At 41.4% G+C, this 23525-nt stretch overlaps 1 protein-coding gene across 2 annotated transcripts; it reads left to right on the top strand.

The window, feature by feature from the left end:
* The first annotated feature begins 1697 nt into the window (after window positions 1–1697).
* ssh1a (slingshot protein phosphatase 1a) lies at window positions 1698–23143 on the top strand. Of its 2 annotated transcripts, XM_067609786.1 has the most exons (15): window positions 1698–2008; window positions 4453–4490; window positions 11888–11988; window positions 14859–14923; window positions 15530–15651; window positions 16165–16233; window positions 16437–16502; window positions 16795–16989; window positions 17126–17219; window positions 17387–17515; window positions 17740–17786; window positions 17891–18037; window positions 19277–19477; window positions 19593–20298; window positions 20471–23143. In XM_067609786.1, the coding sequence occupies exons 1-15, from the start codon at window positions 1928–1930 to the stop codon at window positions 21542–21544; spliced, it is 3135 nt and encodes a 1044-aa protein (XP_067465887.1). In that variant the 5' UTR covers window positions 1698–1927; the 3' UTR covers window positions 21545–23143. The 2 variants fall into 2 exon arrangements, with proteins under 2 accessions (XP_067465887.1, XP_067465896.1); XM_067609795.1 differs by lacking the exons at window positions 1698–2008; window positions 4453–4490 and adding an exon at window positions 8680–9768.
* Window positions 23144–23525: the final 382 nt, after the last annotated feature.

Genomic DNA, 23525 nt, shown 5'->3' on the forward strand with positions numbered 1-23525 from the left:
GTCCATGTGTATCATCCTGAACATTGTTATGTGTAAGTACATTCATTGAGAGCCACTAGAGAGAGTAGAGACTAGAGTCAAAGTCCTTATGTGTAAACATACTTGACCAATAAAGATAGTCTGCCTCTGATTACGTCAAGGCATATAAACACGGCTGCCATGAAAAAGGACACAGCACTCATTGCAGTCTTTATGCCCTCCTTCTCTCTCTCTCTTTCTCTCTCCCCCTTTCTGCTATATGAAGTATATGAGGCCCTTACAAGCCACAACCACACACGTGTTACTGAGAACATTAATGAATCCTGGTTCCTATTTCAATGTTCCAGTGTTGTCTAATGTCCATGATGGCTCCTCTCATATGGTCCTCTTCATGTCAGCCACTTTGTCCTATGCCATCAAGACAGGTATTACTATTAACATTAATGATGCCTGTAGTAGTGGCCAATGAACCTCTGTAACTACTGTTACGATGCTATTATTGGTGCAACTAGCACTCATATTACAGGCTGCCTGCAATAGGACTATCACAGATACAAATAGACTACTGTCATCCCTAGTGCACAAAGTACAAGTCTGACTGCCACTATCACATACAGTATACTGACAAAAATGCAGTGCTCCATCACACATCCACTTTGTAACATCCAAAATAAAAAAGCAGCAACACACACCAATCAGCAGTCACACTGTATGTTTGTTCCAAAATGTTCTAGTTATTATTATATTGTTATTATAGTATTGTTGTTCTTGTTATTGTTGTTATAATTGGCATGAACCTCTCTGTTTGTCCCTGCATTCTAGTAAATCAAAATTGAGGTTATTTATTCATATCTCTGTCTGCACTGTGACTGCGCTTTATTTTTTTATTCTTCTATTTTAATGTTTTATTTTAGTTTATCTTTCCTCTAAACACTGCAAAAAAGGAAATTCAAGAAAGTTATAATATCTTATTTTAGGATGATTAAACCTGATTTTTTTCTTATTAAAGACAAATACTCCTGTCAAACACTTAATGCGTTGTAGGTTATTAGACTTGTTTCAAGGTAACTGGTCTTCATTTACCTTAGTAAAGTATTCAGGCTGTTTTTCAGATAGAGCTGACAAGAAACAAGTCTGAAAAGTTATCACGCAATATCTCACATCTCTATTATGAGAAAACAAAATTGCTTTCCTAATTTCAAAAATCAGACTGCAACTAAAGTGTTTGAACATTTTAATTCCTAAAGTGAGCCAATCTAAAAGGTAGCATTTCACAACTCATAACCTCATAAACTGAGGTGACTTTAAAGACAAATAATCTAGTTTCAAGCTTCTTTAACTTGAATTAGTTCATTTCTTATATGAAAACAAACAGGCTTAAATCCAAGTCTTTTTTAAAGCTAGTTTTAAGGTTAGATCATGTTGGATGGTGAGATAGATTTTATGCTAGTTTCAAGAAAACCTAAGTCATTTTTGCTTACCCCTTTGGCATATTTTCTCGCTTGATAATGCTTGCTTAATAAAATTTCACCATTTCAAAAAATATTTTGTACCGTTTCAAGTAGGGGAGTTTTTGCAGTGTATTTATTTCTTAAATCCTACTTATATAATGTCTTTTTATAGCTACCTCCTTGAGTTTCTTGTGTATATATCTGAATTGCCTTGTGTACAGGTGGTATGCAATACATGTTCCTTGCTTCATTATTGTTGTTATTATTTTATTACTATATAATAACCCAGAGCAAAGTTCCACCGGGATGACCGGGGCCTTGGAGGCACCACCTCCTGCACAGACAGCGCTGCCTGCAGGATATCACGGCTCCTCTCCCTCCATCCATCCGTCCATCCATCAGTTGTATGTGTCGTTAGCCCGGCAGCAGCAGCAGCAGCAGCAGCTAGCAGCTCTCCAGGCCACAGCGGCCGGCCGGTGCATCCTCAGCTTCCAGCCATGGCGTTGGTTACTCTGCAGCGGTCCCCGACCCCGAGCGCCGCATCCACTGCCAGCACAACTACCACGACCGCAGGGGAGGTGAGTTTGGTCCCGGATGAACAGAAACGCCTTTCTGGTGTGGTTGAGGTGGTGTTCGTGTAAAAGATGAGGGAGAGGTGGGAGAGATGTAGCCGGAGAATAAGGCCCGCTGATTGAAGCTAAATTAGCAACCGTTAGTTAACGTGTTGTGCTAGGTCGTTAGCCGACGGTAGCTAGCAGCGTCTTCGTTACTTATAATAATAAGCAGATATTGCTGGTCACCACATATGCTAGTAGAGCTCTTAAATAATTCAAAAAAATCCTCACACCTGTTAGTTTAGTTGGTGCTATTAATAAGGAAATAACTCCAGCTCTAGTTTGGCAAGTGCCTTATGAATGATATAAGCTGCAGCTAACGTTAGCTGTTTATGATGTGACTGGCTGACATTGAAAATAACGTTTTATCTTTAACATTTTTATCAAACAGTTTGCCTGGCTCAAGGTCCAAACGACATTAATTAACAGCCTGACGAAGCTGCAGTCCAACCACTGCTAAATGCACATTACTGAGCGTTAGGAATATATGTAGAAATAATAAGATGTCGATGTTTTATTGCGGTTGCTTGGCTTAGCTAGCTATATTCTCATTAGCAGACAACAAACAGGATATTTCCATATCACAGTGTTGTTCTGTTTGTTCAAAGGCAGGATGGGGAAGTAGGGATTTCCAGTTAGGTAAACACTCATTATGTGTAAAAGATTTATCTCCCTAAATTCTTCCTGATGCCTCACTACAGCTTTAAAGAGTTTGAGCTGTGCGGTTTCTGGACCCACAGAGCAAGAAGAAGTGACTGTCGTTGCTTCAGATACATGATCATTCAAAGATGATGAAGAACTTCCTTTTGCTATTTTCAAGTACAGTCATTTTCCTCGTCTTCACTGTCGGATGGGGGCGCTAACTACCAACTCTAGTTATACTACAGTAGCTCACCTTATCCTGCTCTGCATGACCACATCAGAGAAAACAGGTTTGACATCTAAAGCTGCATTAATATACAACCATCAGTGTTTGAGCTATAGCTGGGTTTAATCAAAACAAAGTCAGGCAACATACACCTTGTTTCAATGGATGAAGGTGTTCAAAAGCATGCATGTTGTAACATACTTCCTTATTGCAAATAGATTGCTCCTTTTTAAGGAATTGCTTTGTTAATTTGATTGGGTTTCGTCCCTGGACCGGTTGGTGTAGTCCAGCAGCCTGGTTAAGGTTGGACCGTAGACTGTATATAAAGTCTATGCGTTGGACAGATAAAGCTGTCAGGAAGCTGCTGCAGCTATGATGTCATCTACTCATGAGGGGCGGGTGGGGTGGTGGAGTACTACTGTAGGAAGCGCAGAGAAAGAGAACTGAGGTAAACAGGGATGTAAATAGATGCTGAGATGTAGGTAATATGTAAGACTGTTTCACTTAATACTCAGTTATGGAGAGTCAATTATGAAGTGTATGTTGCTCTCTTTGCAGAATAATTGGTTATTAATTAATGGTACTCCTGCGTTTTCTATATGCCATAGCCTTTTTTTCCTCTGTTTTTTTCCTGCTGAATATACTTTTCTCGCAGCTGTTCTACGTTGGCAGCTATATGATTTTTCAATGCTTATTTCAGTGGCCTGAGATAGCGTTTTATCATTTACATGCCTTATTTGTTCCTCCCATCTTATGCCTTCTGTGTGATCCTGTATGTGTAGCATTATTCTAGTCGGAATTGGATATTTGTTCCAAATAAATTACTTTACTTTTTGTGAAAAATCAGTCAGTAGCAAGCTCGACAGTGAACAACAAAGCAAACAAATGTTGTTCTACATTAAACTGGTCCAAGAGGACTGGGTGAGTTTTGGTAAACCCCAGTTTTAGAGATGGTTCACAGTCTCTCCATAAAAAGCATCAAGATTAGCAGCTGTATTTTGGTGCAAAACCACAAGACATAGCAACCCTGTTGAACTAGATGAAACACTGGCTTGCTGCACTGTCCTCCCAAACTGTTCAATCTGAATTTCATCCTGATGTTGCTGAGTGTGGTGGGCTTTAAGCAGGATAAGTTGCAGGACTTTGATCAAGCTGGAGCAATGCTTTTGGCTTTGAATGCTGCAGTGTGAGCAGGCTGAGCAGCTGAACTTGTCAAAATTGTCACTCAGCCTTGTCACCAGCACCCCAATACGTCATCTAATTGGTTGCGGGCCATGTTTGTTTTAATATGCTTATTTCTTACTTCTCTTCAGGTGGCATTGATGCCATTAAATAACATAACACCCCTGCATTTTGCACTGACTACACTGGTATTTGCTCACAGTACCATATTTGACATTTTATTAATTAAAGCTTATGATTGGCATAATACAGACAAGCCTGTAGGCTCTGTTTGAGTGGCAGGCTGGGAGTCTTTGTTAATAACGCCATCAAATCTGTTTTGGTGTGGTATTCATTTTTCCCCTTATCTGTATTGCAGGATTTTGGGAGTGAAGATGAACGGCGAATAAATCAAAGGTAAGTTTACCTTAAGTTTAGCTTAGCACTTTTGTTGCATAATATATGGCAAAGCAGGTCAAATTTTATGAACAGGTGTTGTTGACTGATTGACTGCAACGGTCTTTGAGTCATTTACTGAGATCTGGAGTGTCGGCAGACTAGCTGGCATCAACAACTGAGCATCAGAGTAATAAAACATCTGTCTGTCTGTCTTGTTGGCAGAGTCATCAATTCATAATAGCCAACTGTAAAACCATGTTATTCTCAGTAGTTTCTCAAGTAATATGTTGACAAATGTGTCTGTATTTTTATCAGCACTTAGATTGAACATGTTCCTGATCCATGTATCATCAGTTGAGTCACTTGAGTCACTTCTTTGCAGCTTTTTGTATCTAGCTTTTCCACAACTTGCATGTATTGCATGGGTTAACAGAAAGTTGATTGTAATTTTGATACTTGGTTGTTGTGGTGACACTAAGCAGCAAAGTGTTCACACAGTGAACCTCTTCCACTATGCAAGTTCTGGACAGTCATTGTTTCACTTGTGGTTGAGCTGAGACATGAAAGGCCCTATTTTAACCGCACAAGTGCAACATCAAGCGCAAGATGAAAGGTCTTAAACACACGGACTGTCTGTGCGTCTCTATGCACATCTGCTCTTTTGGTTCATGTAAGTGCAGCAGCACAACGTGCAAAAGTGCTGGGTGAAGGTGTCTATAGATCAGTGTATGTGGTGATTTTTAAATACTCTCTCAGCCAGTCACATCACTGTTCACATAGCCCTGAAACTGATAACGACAGCTCAACAAACGGAAAGCTTTTCTTAAGGAAATGTTTTGATGTGGTTGTGAGACGTCTGTTCTCAGGGCAACATCAGGGACCAAATTGCAACCAAAATACAACAGCTGTCTTTGCACTGCTTCATTTGAATGAACCTCTCAACTGTCTGTGCCTCTCCTCTAACCTGTGCACTCTGTGCTGGTCACCAGAATACCGAACAGACACAAAAAGCAACTCTCAAAGTCAGGAAAATACCGAACAGTTGGAGCACTGCTTGCGCTGGTCGTCGCGCCTCCACAAAAATACATCTCAAAATGTTCATTTTTGCATCTACAAGAATAAATCAAATAATTGACAATATTTTCTTGTTCTCCTGCCATCGTTATTTTTGGGAAGCAGTACCATCACTTTCAGTCAGTGCACAACAGTGATTCAGTCTAAAATGCATCATTTTATGTTCTACAGTGGTGACACAAGACCAAGGATGAGTCATTTATTTGAAGACATCACTTATTAAATAATAGATTACTTTCTTCTTCAAATAGTTGCAGCACTTCTGTTGATGGTTTTGTTATTTACGGATAAGAGATTAGTGCTTTTCAAATTGTGACAGAGTGACTCAGTCATGTTTAAACTTGATAATGTCATTTTCCTAAAGAATAATTATAATCATTTGTGAATCCCTGGGGCCATTTCAAAGTAAGGAGAGCCTACTGTAACTACAATGAGGTTGTTTACTGGAGAGATTCACTTTTCAGTTCAGATATGTAATGAGTAGTTTATTTGGTAAGAAACAAAACAGTAACGTTAGTCATAGCCTCACTGTCATGACAGTGAGGTTCTGTATATGTCATTCATATTGACAGAATCCCCTTTTCTAATGTGAATGTGCATCTAGAGGAATTTTTGAAGAAGCAAAACTCTTCTGACCCCGAAGATGAATGAATGCATCTTTCTAGTTTCTATCAGTTATGCAACAGTCTTCGTAATGTCCCTGAGCTATGTATGTATGTGAGAATGATCTAGCCTATGTGTGATGCAAGCCCTGTCTTGCCTCAAGATTACTTCCATTTTTGAGGGTCTGGTAAGCCACGTTATGCAACTAAATTCCCACTCAGCTCACGTTTTATAATATTATGGTATATTAAGTTGTAGGGCTGTCAATGAATATTATAAGTTCAATTATACAATTGAATTGTAGGAAAGAGCCAGACATTTGATTGTGGGAGAAAAAAAAAAAGCAGCACTACCGCAGCTGTCTGCCTTGTGAGTTCTCACGTTGGCCACTGCACTGAACACACAGTCACACAGCATCACCTTTAGGGCTGAAAAATTAATTGAAATTTTATCGAAATCGCAATATGGCCGACTGCAATTTTAAAATCACAGGAGGTGCAATATTTGTTAAAGGTGAAATGTGTGTCAAAATACCATTTTAAATTAAATATTGTCGTGCTGCAGAGATGTTCTTGCCGACACTATAACATATCAATTACGAATCATTCATTTGATCTTGCTCTGAGAGACAGCATGTCCTCAATTCTCACTTTAGCACCGACCACAACGCAGAAAGAGAGGTCTACGATCTTTAAATTACGTTTTACAGTATAGGATATTATTTTATTTGTCTATTCTGTATTGTGTAGCTGTGTAGATCTTTTAAAAGACATGTTCATGTTGAAGTAAATTAAAATAAATATACCTGTACAAGTAGTTATGTCTCGCGTTGTATTGGTTTGTCCCTCTTATGGACATAAAATATCTATTTTTGTGCATTATGTCCGAATGGTTCAAACCTATGTGTTTTTGTAGAAGGAATAATCAAATGTCATTTTTGACAGCCCTATTAAGTTGTCTTTCATTTGACAGACATATTTCTCCTCAGATCAGAGTGTTCTGAACTAGTACACCACCGTTGATAGCTCCAGCTGTTGATGGACAGCTAAACGGCTGCCAAGTGGGAATACTTGCACTTGGTGTTCTCGGCTGACCTTGATAATGATGACAAGGGGTTGATGGAGGCCAAACTAAACATCATGCAGGTGTCGGTGGCACTGAACCAAGGAACGATTTCATCTTACCACCTTGTACACTGCAGAGTTGAGCAAGAAGCAGACTTTGACAAAAATGTGTGTTTAAGCATGTAGACACGGTGTGGAATGAAGAAGAGGGATTCGATACAGAGAGGAAGATGAAGGATCGACAGATTATGAGCTCCAAAAACAGCAGAAAAAGGCCTCCTTCTAATGTGAAGTCATTAAAACTCATCACAATACTTTCTCACTCAAGTAGCTCATTTGTTAAGACTGTTTATTTAAATACCGTAATATGTCAACATACTCCTCTGGATTTGAATGTAGAACGTGTGTGGATAGAAGAAGAAATGTAGGCAGATGAACTGTAGCAGAAGATCTTTCCTCTAGTTTGATCTTTCCTCAGTAACATGATGATGTCATTACTTTCATGCGCAGGCCCTCCATGTCTCCCCCTGACACCTGAGGAGGTTTTTCCTCCCTGTGCTGTTGCTCTCCCTCTCTCTCTACCCCTTTCAGTGGTGTCAGTGAGAAAATGCCAGCATTATGCAACTGACTGCCCCAAGAGGAGCCTTTTTTTTTTTTTTTTTCTTCCCCCCATCATTGTGCCGGTGTGTGCAAAACACTCTTGAGACCATGAATACACCAGCCTGGTTACTGCTTCTACGTAGCCTCTTTGTATTGAGTCTTGTGTGTAATCCTGCACCTTTTCCACATACCGGTACAACTGGTGATTGAGAGCAGTGGCTTAGAGGACATCTGGTCTTGTTTGGCCCCGTTCAGGTCCATCTGGCCACTGCTGCAACAACAAACTATACCTTAACTCTGTGACGTGCCATCAACTCTGCCTGCTGCTCCTAAAGCTCGGCCTCATGAGTGGAGACTGTACCTGAGTCTGACCTAGTCCCTTCACTTCTAGATGCACCTGACACATAGAGCTGTCCCAAGTTTCCACCTGGAACATGACTGAGCATGCAGCTTGTAGAGTACAGTATCTGCTAGCGAGCATGTGTTACAGACGTTTGCCCTATTGTCAAGAAAGAATAGGAGGGCTATCTTATTATCTGTGTCGCAGAGCTATTGTAAATGTCTGTCAGCAAATCCTTCCAGATTAGCAGAGTCGTGCCACTTCATTGTGCGTGTGTATGTCTGTGCGGGGGGGAGTTTGCGTGCTCAGTGTGAGAGGGAAAGTGAGAAAGAAGGTTATAGCCTATGTTCTATTAGCCCCAAACAGAGACTAATCTTCAGGCTCAATTTCAATGGATCTTATGGACTGGAATTTCGTAAATGTATTTTAAAGCTCTTTGTTTCTTTCTTTTTTGCATCTACAAGGAACAGTGACTGTTTTTGCGGATCCATTTGACATAATTGTTTTTCCTTAACCATTGCAAACAATCTAAAACATTGTGGTTCGTTTGCGGTACATGTGAGTGAGTGACAGCCAGCGCTGGCCACTTGAAGGAGAGAGACAAGATAATCCCTCCCTTATAAACCCGGGTATAATGAGATTTGGGAGTTTTGGGAGATAGCCAGTTCTCACTGCCCTTTCCATCCATGCTTGGCCCATGTGTTAAGCTCCCTGGAGGCACTACCTTGGATTCTGTTGACCCAGAAGGTGGCATGCACATCAAGACATCCCATTTGGAAGTTTTGGCCACAACGCCTTTGTCTGCCTTTTTTTTTTTTTTTTTTTTTTTCCCCCCTCCAGTTGAACAAGTGGTTCCACTTCTCCACAGCTCTCTCACTGAATGGATTTCTGTTGGACAGCAGAGTACACGATCCTAAAAGTGGACATGTTTTGCACTGGATAAGTGGAAACCTGTTGTTAATTTTTCACTGAGTCAGACCTGATGGAAGAGGAAAGTACAGAATCTCAGCATTCATGCTCAAGGAAGGGGAAATCCATCTCTTGAGTTGTACCAGATTCATCGCCCTTTGCAACATTCTGGATATTTGCTCGTGATTGTTGTTCTTTCCAACAACAAATACAAGAGTGATTTACTATTTATGTCTTTTTTTTTTTTTACGGTGTAACTTGTACTGTAGAAGAGTGTGAGAGGGAGCAGACAAGCACAGTTGCGTGAGCCTAAGGCAGGGAGTGGAGACTGCAGTACGTCCCTCCAGGCAGGAGTCTGACTCGCACGCGCACACACGGACGCTCGGATGAGGGAGGAGGAAACAGAGGGAGTGGCATCCAAACAGACGGCACCTCTCCACTGAGCAGCACAGATGAGAGCAGACTGTCAGTCAGTCTGTCACTCAAAAGCAGAAACCTGAAACCACGGACGTTCTTCTTTTTGCACTTTGCTCCATCACTGTCTCTGGAGGCTGATGAAGAGGAGTTAGATTGTGCGGGAGAGGCCTGGGTTCGCTTCTTTCAACAGGATGCATCTGGTTGTAAAACCCATTCAGGAGGCCATGATGAAGATGCTACCTTATTTTGTGGAGAACGCCATGTTGACCCAGAGTGAGATAAACCGCATGTGAGTTTCGTTCTTCACTGTAGATGTTTGAGATCAAGGAATATTCAAAACTTTATTCAGGTTTGGGCCGTGTAACAGGATGTGTGATTATGTTTTAAATAGTTTCAAAACAAGTTTGGATTCTCTGCATTGCTTTAAGGTTTAATTCATTAGTTCAGTATTTGTATGAACGTTTGTCTGGATCATTTCATGTCATTTTAGGCCAGCATGCTGAATCAATCACTGAATATATCAGCTGATTCGCACTTCTCTCAAAATAAGCTATCATTTACTGGCAGCTGTTATTCAGAGGAGCATAAATCACTGTAGTAGCTGTATTTCTTGTATATATGATCTGATGTGTTGGCGTTCAGTGTCTTCTACAGTAAATGGGGTTTAGGCACTCTAGGATGTAATCATGTGGAATCATTGACGCTATCTGGCAAGCTTTTTTTGTCATAGTCTTTGTTTGCTTTGATACCAGATGTATTTTTAGCTCTAGTGTTTGTGGAGAGGCTGATAGCAGGGTGCCGCAGGGCAAGAGACAGTAGAGCTAAGGCTGTTTAATTAGGACGTCTGAGTAGGGCCTCTGAAACAGTAGGACAGTTCTTGATTTACACACATCCTCAGGTTTCACTAGTCTGCAATTTTAAAGTTTGTTTTTTTTTTTTCTGGGAAGTTATCAGGTGTCACAGTCTAGGTCCTGTGGACTTTAAGTTGAAATGGGAAGAATGAGCAGCAGGGATTTGTTCACAGTACTGAGCAGTAATGGAGCTGTAACCTTCTTTTTGCTCTTGCCATTGCCTCATATTATCCATCATTCTCTGACAGTACACCCTCCTGACAGCCTCATAAATCTCAAACAGTGAACAGACTGAAACTAAAATCCACCAAAGTGAGACAAAAGCGCTTGCTGAGAAGTGTCCACCCCCATGCTTTGTCACTGTGGAACTTTTTTTCTGTGGCGCTGGGGGCGGAGGGAATTTATTGTGAGGTGCACAAAACGATGGCCATTGTTCCCAGAAAATCATCTGTTTGGCCCAGGCCTGCTCTTCTGTACGTGGGTTTTGAAAGTCTAATCAGAGAGAGCTGATTGAGCGGTTTTAGAGCTGGTCAGGGTCATTGTAGGTCTGTGACGCTGGCTGGACATAAAAATGTGATGCACAAATTTGTAGTCATTGATGTCAGTTTAGGTGATAATTTATTAACACTTTGTTTTAATCATAAAATAATATCAGGTTGATACCGGTGTTGCTCTTTTAAGCTGACATTCAGCAGTAATACTGACAGTATAAGTGCAGCAGTTTTGTTTCTGTGTTTACAGACAGGTCTGTCTTAAGTACCTGTATGGATTGTGGATCTTGTTCCCGTCACTCGTCAGTTCTATATTTTCCTAATGACGTCCTGGTTTGCCAGACTGCACACACAGTATGTGTGCATGTGTTCCACCCTGCTGCCAGGTAGATTTATGATTTATGAATGTGGTCACATTGTTTTCCAGTGAAATGGAATGATTGAAGTCAGCCTGGAGGAAACACCTCAGCTCTTTTTTATTGCAGTTCCTCACTTATGTCATCTGTTGACAGCTCCAAAGCCTAACCTGAGAAAGTCAGTTTTTTGTTTGTTTTTTTACAGGCAGGTGTGAACTGTTACTATAACCGCAGCTTTTCAGTCATTTTGTAAATGTTTGTAACTGCAGTTTGGTCACTTATTTAGGGCTGTGTTGCATTAGGCCAAGCTAGCAGAGAGCTGATAAGTCAAATCTGCATGCAGCCCATGCAGCAGAAAAAAGACAGATAAGCATTCAGGATCAAAGCTTGATTCATGGCTGCTGCAGACCTGAGGTCTGTCTCTGTAACGTGGCAGCTGGGCTTTTCCACTCAGCTGTTGTGGTAATTCACCGGCAACAGACAACCGTGATTTATGCTCATCTCGTTTCCTGCGTCTACTGAACTGAACCGACCTGTTAAAGCTGAGTATTTCATTTATCTTGTGTCCCACTTCTCAGCCTCACTATCTAATAAACAAGCTTGGACAATATGTAGCCAAAGGGCTGAGCTGTTGCTCTGCAGCGTGGCGTCTGATGTGTAGCGTCTTATGTTCCAGTGATTATAACTCATGTCTCCCATTTGTTTTGCAGCCTGAGTGAGAGCTTCTTCATGGTGAAGGGTGCTGCTCTCTTCCTGCAGCAGGGGAGCAGTCACCAGGGCCAGAAAGCACATCCTCACCACAAACATGCAGGTGAGAACCACAAGGCCACAACACACACACACAAAGTTCAACAGGAGTTCACCTGATTATCCACACCTATCCAAACTGTTGTTTTGGTCTCATCAATCTGCTCGTCAGACTGTCGAGCTGTTAGTCAGTCCAGGTTATGTTGCAGGTTCGTCTGATGAGTTAATGTCCTGCAGCAGATGTGTGTAGCAGAGGTGAGGAGGATGGAGGCTGCTTCGTTGATAAGCATGTTCCAGACATATAGCTTAGGCAGATTAGCGCTTAAATCCAGCGTATGGTGACACCGTGGGCAAAACTTCTGTCGACAATTAAAAGACGGCCTTAATGTTTGTATTACCTTCAGTGTCTCCGTTTTTCTCACTATGCAACATTTACTGAGTTGGTAAATGTATTCTCAGCATACCTGAATGACTTTTTGTTCATTTGATGAATTTTACCGAAGAAACACACCATTGATGAAACACTGACAGATTAAATCATTGTATGTGAATTATGACTTTCTAACGTTCAAGCTTAATTGTTAAATTGAAATTGAGTTTGAGAGTGAAACTGCTTTTAGCAACATGTAAATTAACTGCAACATCGATGCTACACTACAGTTATAGAGGACAGTGCTGCTGACTTTCAGTGTTAACTCTATCAGTGTCTTTATGGGCATGTAAGGACTTTTATTCCCCTACATGCCAACTTTCCCCTGGTGACTTATCTGTATAGAAAATGAATAGAGACACTCCACATTTATTGTATTAATTCAAATCTGAAGTCACATAACAAGTTGGTTTGAGCGATGAACTGGCCGGTGTCTTCAATCAAAGGCTGTTTTTAAAATGTCAACACTGAAAGCCACGATTAATAGCCTAGTTTTAAAGACACAAGGAGGACCTGGCCTGATGGGAAATCAGTACCAGCCAACAGCCAAAGTCACGCCAAGCCATTTGGCAAGTCGTCGCTGCGTCCACTCTACCAGCCACTTTGTCAGGTAGCCCACATATTTGCTGGTCCTGCTTTGTTCTCGAAAACTTTTGGCCGAGGAAACAGTTGTGTGATTTCCCAGTAACCATGGCCTTCTGGAAGAAAAGAGACAGTGATGTGACTTATGCTAAGTGCTTGATGAAGGTATTCCAGCTAAAAGTAGTCGCTGCTCACAGAATTCAAATATCTTTTGGTCCATCAGCAAAGTTTTTATAAAAAAATACAAACATATGTATTACAAATTCCCAAAAAGCACTATCTCTAAAGCTGTTTCAGGGCATAGAAGTAAAATCAGTGGTGTCAGTCAAGGTTATCTGTTGAACTGGTTTGAACCTTTCACATCAGCATGAGCACATGATACATGATTGTCTGTAGATGTATTTATGTTTCTGTGTAAGACTCTAGTTGGTTGCAGCTGTTATTATTCAGAACAGATGCCAACTTGGCTGCCACAGAGCAAGTGAACTGAGGCCATGAACTCACTTGGCTTTTCAAACAGTTTGTCCATCGAAACCATTGAAAACCCACTTTAAAGGGTTATATCAGATTTTCACAGCCCACTCATAGATCATAGTGGCAAAAGAAGGGTTATTGGGCCAACAACTGATAGCTAACCACTGCATTTCTCATTATAGTGGGAAATGTGTTTGAAGTCTTCAGCTTTGTCAGTACTGCAGTAGTTTAAAACTTTACCATACTGATGCTGAATAATGCTTTTATTTTTTATCTCAAAGGACAATTTTTTCAATTTCTCCTTATTTTATACATTTTTAGCATTTTTGTGACAGCTAATACATTTATGTGCCAATTAAAGATATTGTTAACCAGTTTGCCAAACCTCTAGGGCTCTTGTGAAGATAATGTACTTTGAGCATAACAAAGTCTTGACAAGTTTTGTCAGAACACACTTTTACATTTTGAAAGACGATCTGTGAATGTGCACATTTGGGAACATGATATGAGTGACAATCAGCTGCCCAGAAGCATTCTCCTCCCAAAAAAGTTTCAATTGTGTTCAGTATTTTTGTTTATGTGTGAAACATCATCTTAAGTATCAAATCATGTTTTCTTAGAACAAGATGTGTTTGTTTTTTCACGCTTTAAATCATAATTTCTTTTGCAAGCTAATTTTAGTCTGTAATTTTAACTTAGCATTACATTTTAGGAAAACAAGTGGTTGTTGGCACCAGAACTTCAAAAGGATTTGTTTATTGTTTATCAGAATTTTTTTTTTTAATTATGATTTGACTGAAGAGACATGAAGCTATAAGTCATAAGATACAAAGATGACTGTACGTGACCAGGCAGAGAGTCGAGCACTCTCTGTTTTATGCTAGTAGCTGTAATTAAAACCTGTCAGTATGACATGATTTGTCTACCTGTTGCGACATGTCACAAACACGCTCTCCATCAACAGCTACCTCATATTGCTTTTGGTCCTGCTCATCTCCACACCCTGTTTTATTTTTGAGCTTCACTGATTTATCTCAGCTCAGACCTGGCACGACGAGCACTCAGTAATGAAAGATGGACAAAGACCAGCTCTTGAATTGTGGTTTTGTGGCTGATTTGCTGTTGTGAAATCAGTTAATTTCTCTTCAATCACATGTTGACTGATTTAAAAAAATTGCTGCACAGGTTCTGTTGTTATTTCCAGGAGTAAGCTTTAGTGTTAAACACTAGGGAGCACTGTTACTTCACATACTGGAGCAAAGTCATACATCATATGAGCTCATTGTGCCCCAGCATGCATTATGTTCTTCACTCATCGTGTAAAACAGACTTAATCATCTTCAGATCGTCTCTTTCAAGTCAAACATTTATCAGCTGAATGTCGAGGACGATTCATAATCAGCCGCCACTCATCGAGGATCAATTTTCTTTATGATCTTCCTCAACAGGCGACTTACCTCAGCACCTGCAGGTGATGATAAACATTCTTCGCTCGGAGGACAGAATCAAACTGGTGAGAGACAACATATGTGCATACATCAAAACATAAACATGCACATACACGCTGGTTACTAACAACCTGGCGTAGCAAAACCTCCAGAATGCATTTTATTGTGTACTTAAGACGCTTATTTGCTCACTGCAATTATTAGCTCATGAGAGCAGACTTGAACACACTCAGGAGAGCATTACCAAAAGTTTCCATGGTGTGTGTCTGTGGTAGCGCGAAGCGGAGTTTTTTCATTTTATGTTTACCGCCTCTGTGCTCTCACGTCCTGAGGGCTCAGTTACCCTATGACATCAAGTTTGTAATCCAGTTTTCTTAGCACATCCAGCTGGGATACTGCTGTTGGACACAGATTTTTGCAGGAGGGTCAGGGTCAAAATGAACAACAAAATTATGTTTCAATCCACAAGTTGTAAATCTTATATTTAACATACTTTAATTTGATTACTTATGTGTCAAAAGTAATCTAATCATAGAAGCTCTTCCTTAAATATCACAGTAATCAAATGTAATTTGGCTTGGCAGCTCTTACGTAGGTGTTACTTACTCTGGACATGAATAAACAGGAAATATGGCTTTGAATTAAACGTAATCTGACTGCCCCCTGTGCAGGCGGTGCGGCTGGAGAGTGCATGGTCAGATCGTGTGCGGTACATGGTGGTGTTGTACACCAGTGGGCGACAGGACACAGAGGAGAACATCCTACTGGGAATCGACTTTACCAACAAAGACTGGTAGGAATAATACTGCTGTGTGTGGAGTTTTATGATCACTGCTTGCCAGACAGACAGACATAAACAAAAAGATACGGGCCATTTGTAATTGATTATAATTATTTATTTACTTTGTGGTATGAGTTGACATTTATCTGTTTTTATGAATGTAAACAATGCCACAAACATAAACTAGAGTTGCTATACACAGTGAACAGCACACAGATGCTGTGTACAGTCAGATGGTTACTTTGAGGGGTTTTTTTCTGCTGATGAGCTTTGTTCTATTAGTGTTGTCAGTTCTGAACTTAAAAACGATCCCTCTTTTATTTTTTGTAAAACTGCTCAAGACATTATGTTGTTCCTACAAACAACAATTATTTTAGATGTAATTCTATTATTTCTTGGTTTGCCCGATAATTGTGAAGATTATAATTACAAAGTTTTTTTTAATAACATTGCACTTGAGACATTTTAAAGAAAAGTAAACATCCTGTATTCGCCTGGTTTTGAATTCTCATTCTCCTCTGCCAGCAAAAGCTGTTCGATCGGCATGGTGCTACCTCTGTGGAGTGATACAAAAATCCATCTGGATGGAGATGGGTGAGTTTCCTCTGTCAGTGTGACCCCCTGTTGTAAGGATAGAGAGCACTGCTGATATATTTAACCCAATAATATTTCTTAACCTTTAACCCCACACTGCACCTACACATGACTCTACAGATGAGCATAACACACACACATACACATAGAGCTACATGATGCTCCATCTCAGGGAATGACCATCTGTTTTGCTTGCTCCTCAGGGGCTTTACTGTGAACACAGCGGGTCGGACTCATGTCTTCAAACCTGTGTCAGTGCAGGCTATGTGGTGAGTAATAAACAGCCTCTGGAGCCACAGTGGCTGTCTACAGTTTCATGACACAGCGTAATAAATCCCCTGATTGCATGTGATGAACACATGTGGCACTCAGCTGCAGAGAGGCAGGTGACGCAGTACTGCCTCGTTCTGCCACCTGCTGGTATTAAAGGGCACATGCAGAGAAGCGTATAGAGCTTTTAATAGATTAAAAACAGCACAGTCATTTGATATTTTTATTAATGTGCTTCCTTCAATCATCTATAACTCTGACCTTTATTTTTCCACCACCACCACAATCTAGGTCAGCTATCCAGGTGCTGCACAAGGCGTGTGAGGTGTCACGCAGGTACAACTACTTCCCCGGAGGTATGGCTCTCACCTGGATGGGCTACTACGAGAGCTGCATTGCTTCAGATCAGAGCTGCATCAACGAGTGGAACGCCATGAAGGATTTGGAGACAACAAGGCCAGATTCGCCCACCATGTTTGTCGACAAGTCAGTGAACAGATTTTTAATTTACAGACTATACTAATTGCTTCCAAACTTACTGTTGAAAGTGTGTGACATTGAACGAATAGCTGTTATTTGCTATCTACATGTCGGAAATTTAATGAGACTTCATCTCTGGCAGGCCTTCAGAAAGAGAGAGGACAGAGTGCCTTATTAAAGCCAAACTCAGAAGCATCATGACGTGCCAGGATCTTGAGAATGTCACCTGCAAACAGGTAAATATGAGGCACAATGAAGTAAACTACTGTTTTGTTTTGTTCTTTTCTTGTGGTCTACTTTTTTATTTGCTTAAAATACAATAACCAAACAAATCTGTGTAACCACGTTTACAATTCCTGATACTTATAATCTAATGCCAGAACTCTTTTTTTTTTTTTGTCAGATCCGTACAGAGTTGGAGCAGCACATGAACTGCAACCTGAAGGAGTACAAAGAGTTCATCGACAACGAGATGCTGCTGATCCTGGGCCAGATGGACAAAGCCACTCTCATCTTTGACCACGTCTACCTGGTGGGACAACTGATACCGTCTCTTACATTTACAAAAAACATCTGTCACATCTGTCGTTTCCTGTGAATAACATAGATAGGACCATTCCCTCTCCCCTCTCTCCCAAAGGAAGGCTGGTGTTTGAGTAATCATTGTTATGGTATAATTATTTTTGGAGAATGAAAAGTCTGATAGAGAATTAAAAACATACTCCGTCTAAAGTGTTTTCTCTCCTTTGTTTGTAGGGCTCTGAGTGGAATGCATCTAATTTGGAGGAGCTGCAAGAGTCAGGGTGATATATTTTATATTGTGGAGGAGCAACGATAACCATATTTTCATTGTGATTTGAGCAAGAAAGAATGTTGTTGATGAATTAACATTATCTTTTCTCCCCAGAGTGGGCTATATCCTCAACGTTACCCGGGAGATAGACAACTTCTTTCCAGGCACATTCAGTTATCACAACATACGCGTCTACGATGAAGAGGCCACTGACCTGCTGGCTCACTGGAATGACACGTACAACTTCATTGTTAAAGCAAAGTGAGTCCTGAATGGAACAGAAAACATGTGGTTCATGTATTTATCAGATTAAAAAAAACAATTCATCCTCAGAGGAGAGTCGCCTGCGATTGTGAAATGTCAAATTATAAAAATCTCATTTCACACATCTATAAAGTATTTAAGGGTCAAAGTTTGACAGAGAACACAAAGAACACATTGGAGGATTAATCTCAATAACTTTTCAGCATGTTTTCTACTACATTTCTATAACTGTACTCATGGGTGTTCCAGTATTTTTTCACTTTTCACTCAGTTTTTGATTTCGTAACTTGAATAATAATTGAAATATAATACTACTAATATTTTTAAGTCTTTCTAAATTCCAGAGTGAGATTTAAAGTCAAGAAATAGTGGATTGTCACCAGTTTTTTTATGATTAGCCTGTTTCCACTGCAGGAACCATTTCAGGACCTTAGGAACTTCTGCGTTTTTACCGACTAAATTTAGTTTGTCCCAAGCCACAGTTCCTGGTGCCACAAATGTCCCTGGAGTCGCTACTTTCTGATTGGTTAAACCTATTGGGGTGTTTTTTTTGGTCAAATGCAAAACTTGTGACTGCTACAACTTACAATAAGGAAAGCTTTGGGATCCAACAGCGTCAGTACTAGGACAAGGGACACTAAGTTATGGTATCGGATTCCCAACTAGTATAAAAAAAGCCAGAGATAAAACAGGACAGTGTGCGCAAATGAGCTTAGTGCACAAGCGAATGAGATTGTGCTGTGATCAAGAGAGCTAACGAGTGAAAAAGTGAGAGAGAGAGAATAGCAGTGAGAGAGCAAAGAGACAAAAACAAATCTCAATTTGCTGATTTTATTCATCTGAGTTATCAGTCTCCATTTTCACCTCTGCATTTTTGCTTGCATTAATTTATTAACATCAACAGTAAATACAAAGAACTACAACTAAACACAAAAAACAAAAACCCAGCGTTGTTGTCATACTGTGTGTTTCTTAGATGGCGCAGTCGTTTTTTTAATCAATCAGTTTAATCAATTTTCAGATCCAATTTGTTTAATCTTCACAGTTTTTCAGATGTGGTGAAAACAGGAATGAGCAAAAGAGACTTTTATTTCCTAGTTTCAGAGTAAAGTTCCTGTGACTCCATAGTTTCTGGACTTACTTGGTTGAAAAGGGCTTTATGTATTAATAAGATGTATATGTATACATAATTAAATAATAATAATAATTATATATATATATAATTCTCCCCCACAGAAAGAACCACTCCAAGTGTCTAGTTCACTGCAAGATGGGCGTCAGTCGGTCTGCCTCCACCGTCATTGCTTACGCCATGAAGGAGTTTGGCTGGTCACTAGAGAAGGCGTACAACTTTGTCAAGCAAAAGAGGAGCATCACACGACCTAACCCAGGTTTCATGAGACAGCTGGCAGAGTACGAGGGAATCCTAGATGCCAGGTACAGTCCCTCGCTTGATGTGTGTGCACAGTGTTATTTACTAGTTGTCTTTCCTCAGTCGACTTGTTATTGACTTCTCTCTCTCCTTCTGCACACTGTATTTGTATATTTCCAGTAAACAGCGTCACAACAAGCTGTGGCATCCAGATGGAGACTGCGAGATGGCAGAAGGGCAGCAGGGGTTGTCCCAGTGTTGTGGGGGAGAGGAGGGAGGCCACCTGACCCCAGAGCCGGGGATGTCTCCCTGCTGTGAGGAGGTGTTGTCTGATAAAGGTGCAGCATGCCCTTCCCCATGTAGGACTGTTTCACTCGAAATTGATCCCGCCTACAACAACTATTATTTCCGCCGGCTCTCTGACTCAGCGCTGGACAGTGAGCCCTCAACACCTGTGCGCGGCCCTCCCCTCCTGGGCATGGAGAAGGTCTTCATAGAAATCGAGGACGTGGAGCGGGACGCCCTGCTGGACGACGAAGCATTTGACGGGCGAGAAGGTCTGCCGCTGCCCCCTTTTGGGCCTACAGCAGAGGGTACTGCTGCTCAGACGAGCAGCCGTGGCCCGGAGCCCCTGGAGGAGCTACGTCTGCGGCTGGAGTTTAGCACAGTGGAGGAGGAGGATGAAGAGGAGGTGCAAAAGGAGGAGGCAGAGATGGAGGTACTCATGCAGCCAGATGATGGAGGGGGTGGGGAAGGAGGTGGAGGAGAGGAAACGCAAGATGTGGAGGTAGAAGGGGATACGGAGGGTAACGGGATGGACCTGGCGACCCTGAATGAAAATTCCAACAACAACAACAACCATTTGAGCACACCAGTTAATCTCTATGTGAGTTTGAGTTACATTATAAACGTAAATCAATGCCGTAGTGGGTTAACAAAATATGATTAACCTAAATTTTGGAATTAAACTGTTACCATTCTGCGCACTTCATGAATCTAGTGTGTAGAAATGATCACTCTCCTTCTGACATTTATTTTTCTTTTTTCTGGTTATTTAGGAAAAAGCTTCATCTATCCCTCTTCCACCTTCTTCGGATTCCAAGTCCAAGCAGAAAGAAGTCTCTCCAACCATGGTTTCAAAGCTTTGCCTTAACCCCAGTCCTGTTGAAGTCCCAACTGTTTCATTCTCACCATCCCATACCTCTTCTGAAGGCCTCCAGCCTTCAGTGGGACTGTTGCGCCCCTGTGGCCCTCTGTGTGACTGTGCCAACTGTACTGTGTCCCCTCCTGCAGCTCTAATCGACAGAGAGGGGCAGCCAGGAGACTCATCGCACCTAGAGGATGCAAAGGACAGTGGTGATTTATTAGAAGTAAACACAGAGAGTGAGAAAAGTCAGTCTGCAGCCTCTTTAGAGGCTGTCCCTGAGCTGATGACAATGGATTTGGAGGAAGAGGCGCCTGGGATGGCCTGCTACCTTGGTCAGCAACAGGAGACCCTTTTGCAGTTGCGGAGGTCTGGTCTGGTGCGCCGCCGTGCCGAGAGACTAGAGAAACTTTCAGGTTTGTCTCAGGAGAGCCTGCACTCACTGAAACCTTTGCACGAATGCCACAGTTCTAAGAAAAGCCCCTCTCACACCGAGGAGGAGGAAGAGTTCTCTGGCTTCACATCTTCTACACCATGCCAAGTTCGGTTAGAGCCACTGGTGGTGCCACTGACCAATGAAGCCTTGTTGGGGGTGGTGGGGTCTGGCTTGCTCACACCGACCTCCTCGCCTCACGGCTCCACCTTGACTCGCAGCTCCAGCAGTGACAGTCTGCGCAGCGTGAGGGGGAAACCTGGCCTCGTCCGTCAGAGGGCGCAGGAGATCGAGACCCGCATGCGTCTGGCAGGCCTAACCGTGCCCTCGAGGCTCAAGCGGTCCAACTCGCTGGCTAAGTTGGGCAGCCTCAATTTGTCCTCTGAGGACCTGTGCTCAGCCTGCTCCTCAGATGCAGGAACACTACTGCTCCTCTCGCTGTCCCCAGAGCCAGACCATGGCCTGGAGTGGGAGTCCACCACCTCTGCTCAGCCCCGGCTCTGCAAGGACCTGCACACTCCAGAGAGAGCACTACCAGGTGAGCCCAGAAGCTGACACATCAAGTGGAGGTTATATGCACTCCACGTACCCCCTCATCTCTCACCCTACGAAGCTGTAGAGGGTTGTACAGATTTTGGAAGCATGAGAGAGTCGAGTCTAAGGAGACAAATGAAAAAAAAAACTGAACAATGCCAACTGTCATTATAAGGAGCATACACTCCTTCGCCACATTGTTTCTCAAACTGCTGTTCACAGTGATGAAAGTCATATTGCTGTATCTGACAAGTGTGTAAAGCCATCAGTTCACCTCTAACTTGGTTTGATTCATGGACAAACAAGTGCCTTACGTATGAGACCAGAGGCACAGAGCTGTGTGTTAGACTGCAGGATGAGACGGTACAAGAAGCTCGATAACCTTTAACTCCACAGCTGTTAGTACCTGATATATGTACCAAATGATGGTATTGTATCCATTGGCACTTAGATTATTTTTACCTGTCTGGTACAAAGTGGTGGCCTGCATTGATGAACTTGGGTCACTCAATGGAGCTTGACAGAAAGTAAAGTGTTAATAAATGTAGAGTTGTTTACCACACAGTTTATGTTTTAGATGCTAGAGGGTTGTAAAATTAATTGTTACCTCATGTTGCATTCATGGAGCTCCTTGTCAGATGAACACCGGGCTAGAGTTTAATTCAGTTCATTTGCTGACATCGAGACAAAGTGAGGAAATCACTTTTGAACTCATTTTAATCCAGAGGTGTATGTTGACAAATTAATATGTAACTATATGTGAGTCTGAGTGAGTGAATGGGATGAAAGTGAAGAGAGAAGGTCGTGACTTTGTTTTGCCAGAGGCATGCTCACTGTTTTCAACAAACAAAACAGAAACATTTGTTTGTTTGTTGTTCCTTTGCACTGCTTTTTTTATTGTGTGAATACTGGTACACAACAAGCTATCTTCCAAAATAACATTAGAGTAATGTTATTGACCTCATAATTCCCCACAATGATCCTGGGAGAGCAGAGTGAGGAGTCACGCTGCATGGCTTGAAATCATAATGGAAATGCCTAGTGTGACAGGAAATGATTTACAGCAGTCAAATCATACAATATATGTGAGGGTTTTATCCCACATACAGAGCTCTCTGGACATTTTTGACAAGATATAAACACAAAAAAAAGATATGACATCCAAACCTTCCTTACTTTAAATTAGCTCATCCTTGAGGGTTGCCAACATTTTAAACTCATTCGTGCTTCTTGAAATGTGAAAAGACCAAAGTTCTTTGGCTGTCTCAACAAATTGGAAACACCATTGAAGCTGTACAAAACATGTGAATCATCATGTCAATCATGTTCGTATTTAAATGCTGTCACATCTTTTTGCACCTTTGGGAGAAACGGACGAGACTCAGTGGAGTCATCGAGGCTCATAGCTGTTAAGCTTTTACGCTCATATCATCAATGAGTTTTAAAGCTGCGATCACAATAGGTTACAGTTTTGTAACCATTTTCTTTTTATATTTAAGTATGCAGTAACTTTTGTACTGTACATTGCTGTAGTTTGAATGCATATTGCACTTTTTATGTTGGTCAAAATAATGTACTGTATGTGTTAATTATGGAAATAAACATTTCTTTTACATAATATACTGTGAATCTTGTTTTTTATGACTTTTTCTGAACAAGTTCATTCAAAACTAATAGTATGCTGCTGCCAGCTGCGAGTTGGGATATGAGAGCACAGACAGAAGGGGGACTATATACTTGATCATCAACCCAGTGTGCTACAGATACTGGGTTTAATGGCTAAACTATCATATCATGTACATAACCAAATATCTGTGCAGTGACTTGACTTGCGCTGGTGTATGTGTGTGTGTGTGTGTGTATACTGAAATTACATCATCGTGCCCCCATCTGTATGCTTTGGCAGGAGAGCAGTTTTCTAACAGCCAGGTTATATAACGTTTGGCTTCCCGTCCCTGTTTGCATGACATCAATGAATTACTTAAGTAACACGCTCTTGTTC

This window comes from Thunnus thynnus, chromosome 2 (genome assembly GCF_963924715.1).
Source record: "Thunnus thynnus chromosome 2, fThuThy2.1, whole genome shotgun sequence".
Classification (NCBI taxonomy): domain Eukaryota; kingdom Metazoa; phylum Chordata; class Actinopteri; order Scombriformes; family Scombridae; genus Thunnus; species Thunnus thynnus.

What these genes read in the sequence shown, in the direction of transcription:
- ssh1a (XM_067609786.1), top strand. Translation starts at nt 1,928, where the DNA reads ATGGCGTTGGTTACTCTGCAGCGGTCCCCGACCCCGAGCGCCGCATCC. An exon ending in AACTTCATTGTTAAAGCAAA is followed by an intron (nt 18,038 to 19,276) that starts GTGAGTCCTGAA and finishes TCTCCCCCACAG; the next exon opens with AAAGAACCACTCCAAGTGTC. An exon ending in GCACACCAGTTAATCTCTAT is followed by an intron (nt 20,299 to 20,470) that starts GTGAGTTTGAGT and finishes CTGGTTATTTAG; the next exon opens with GAAAAAGCTTCATCTATCCC.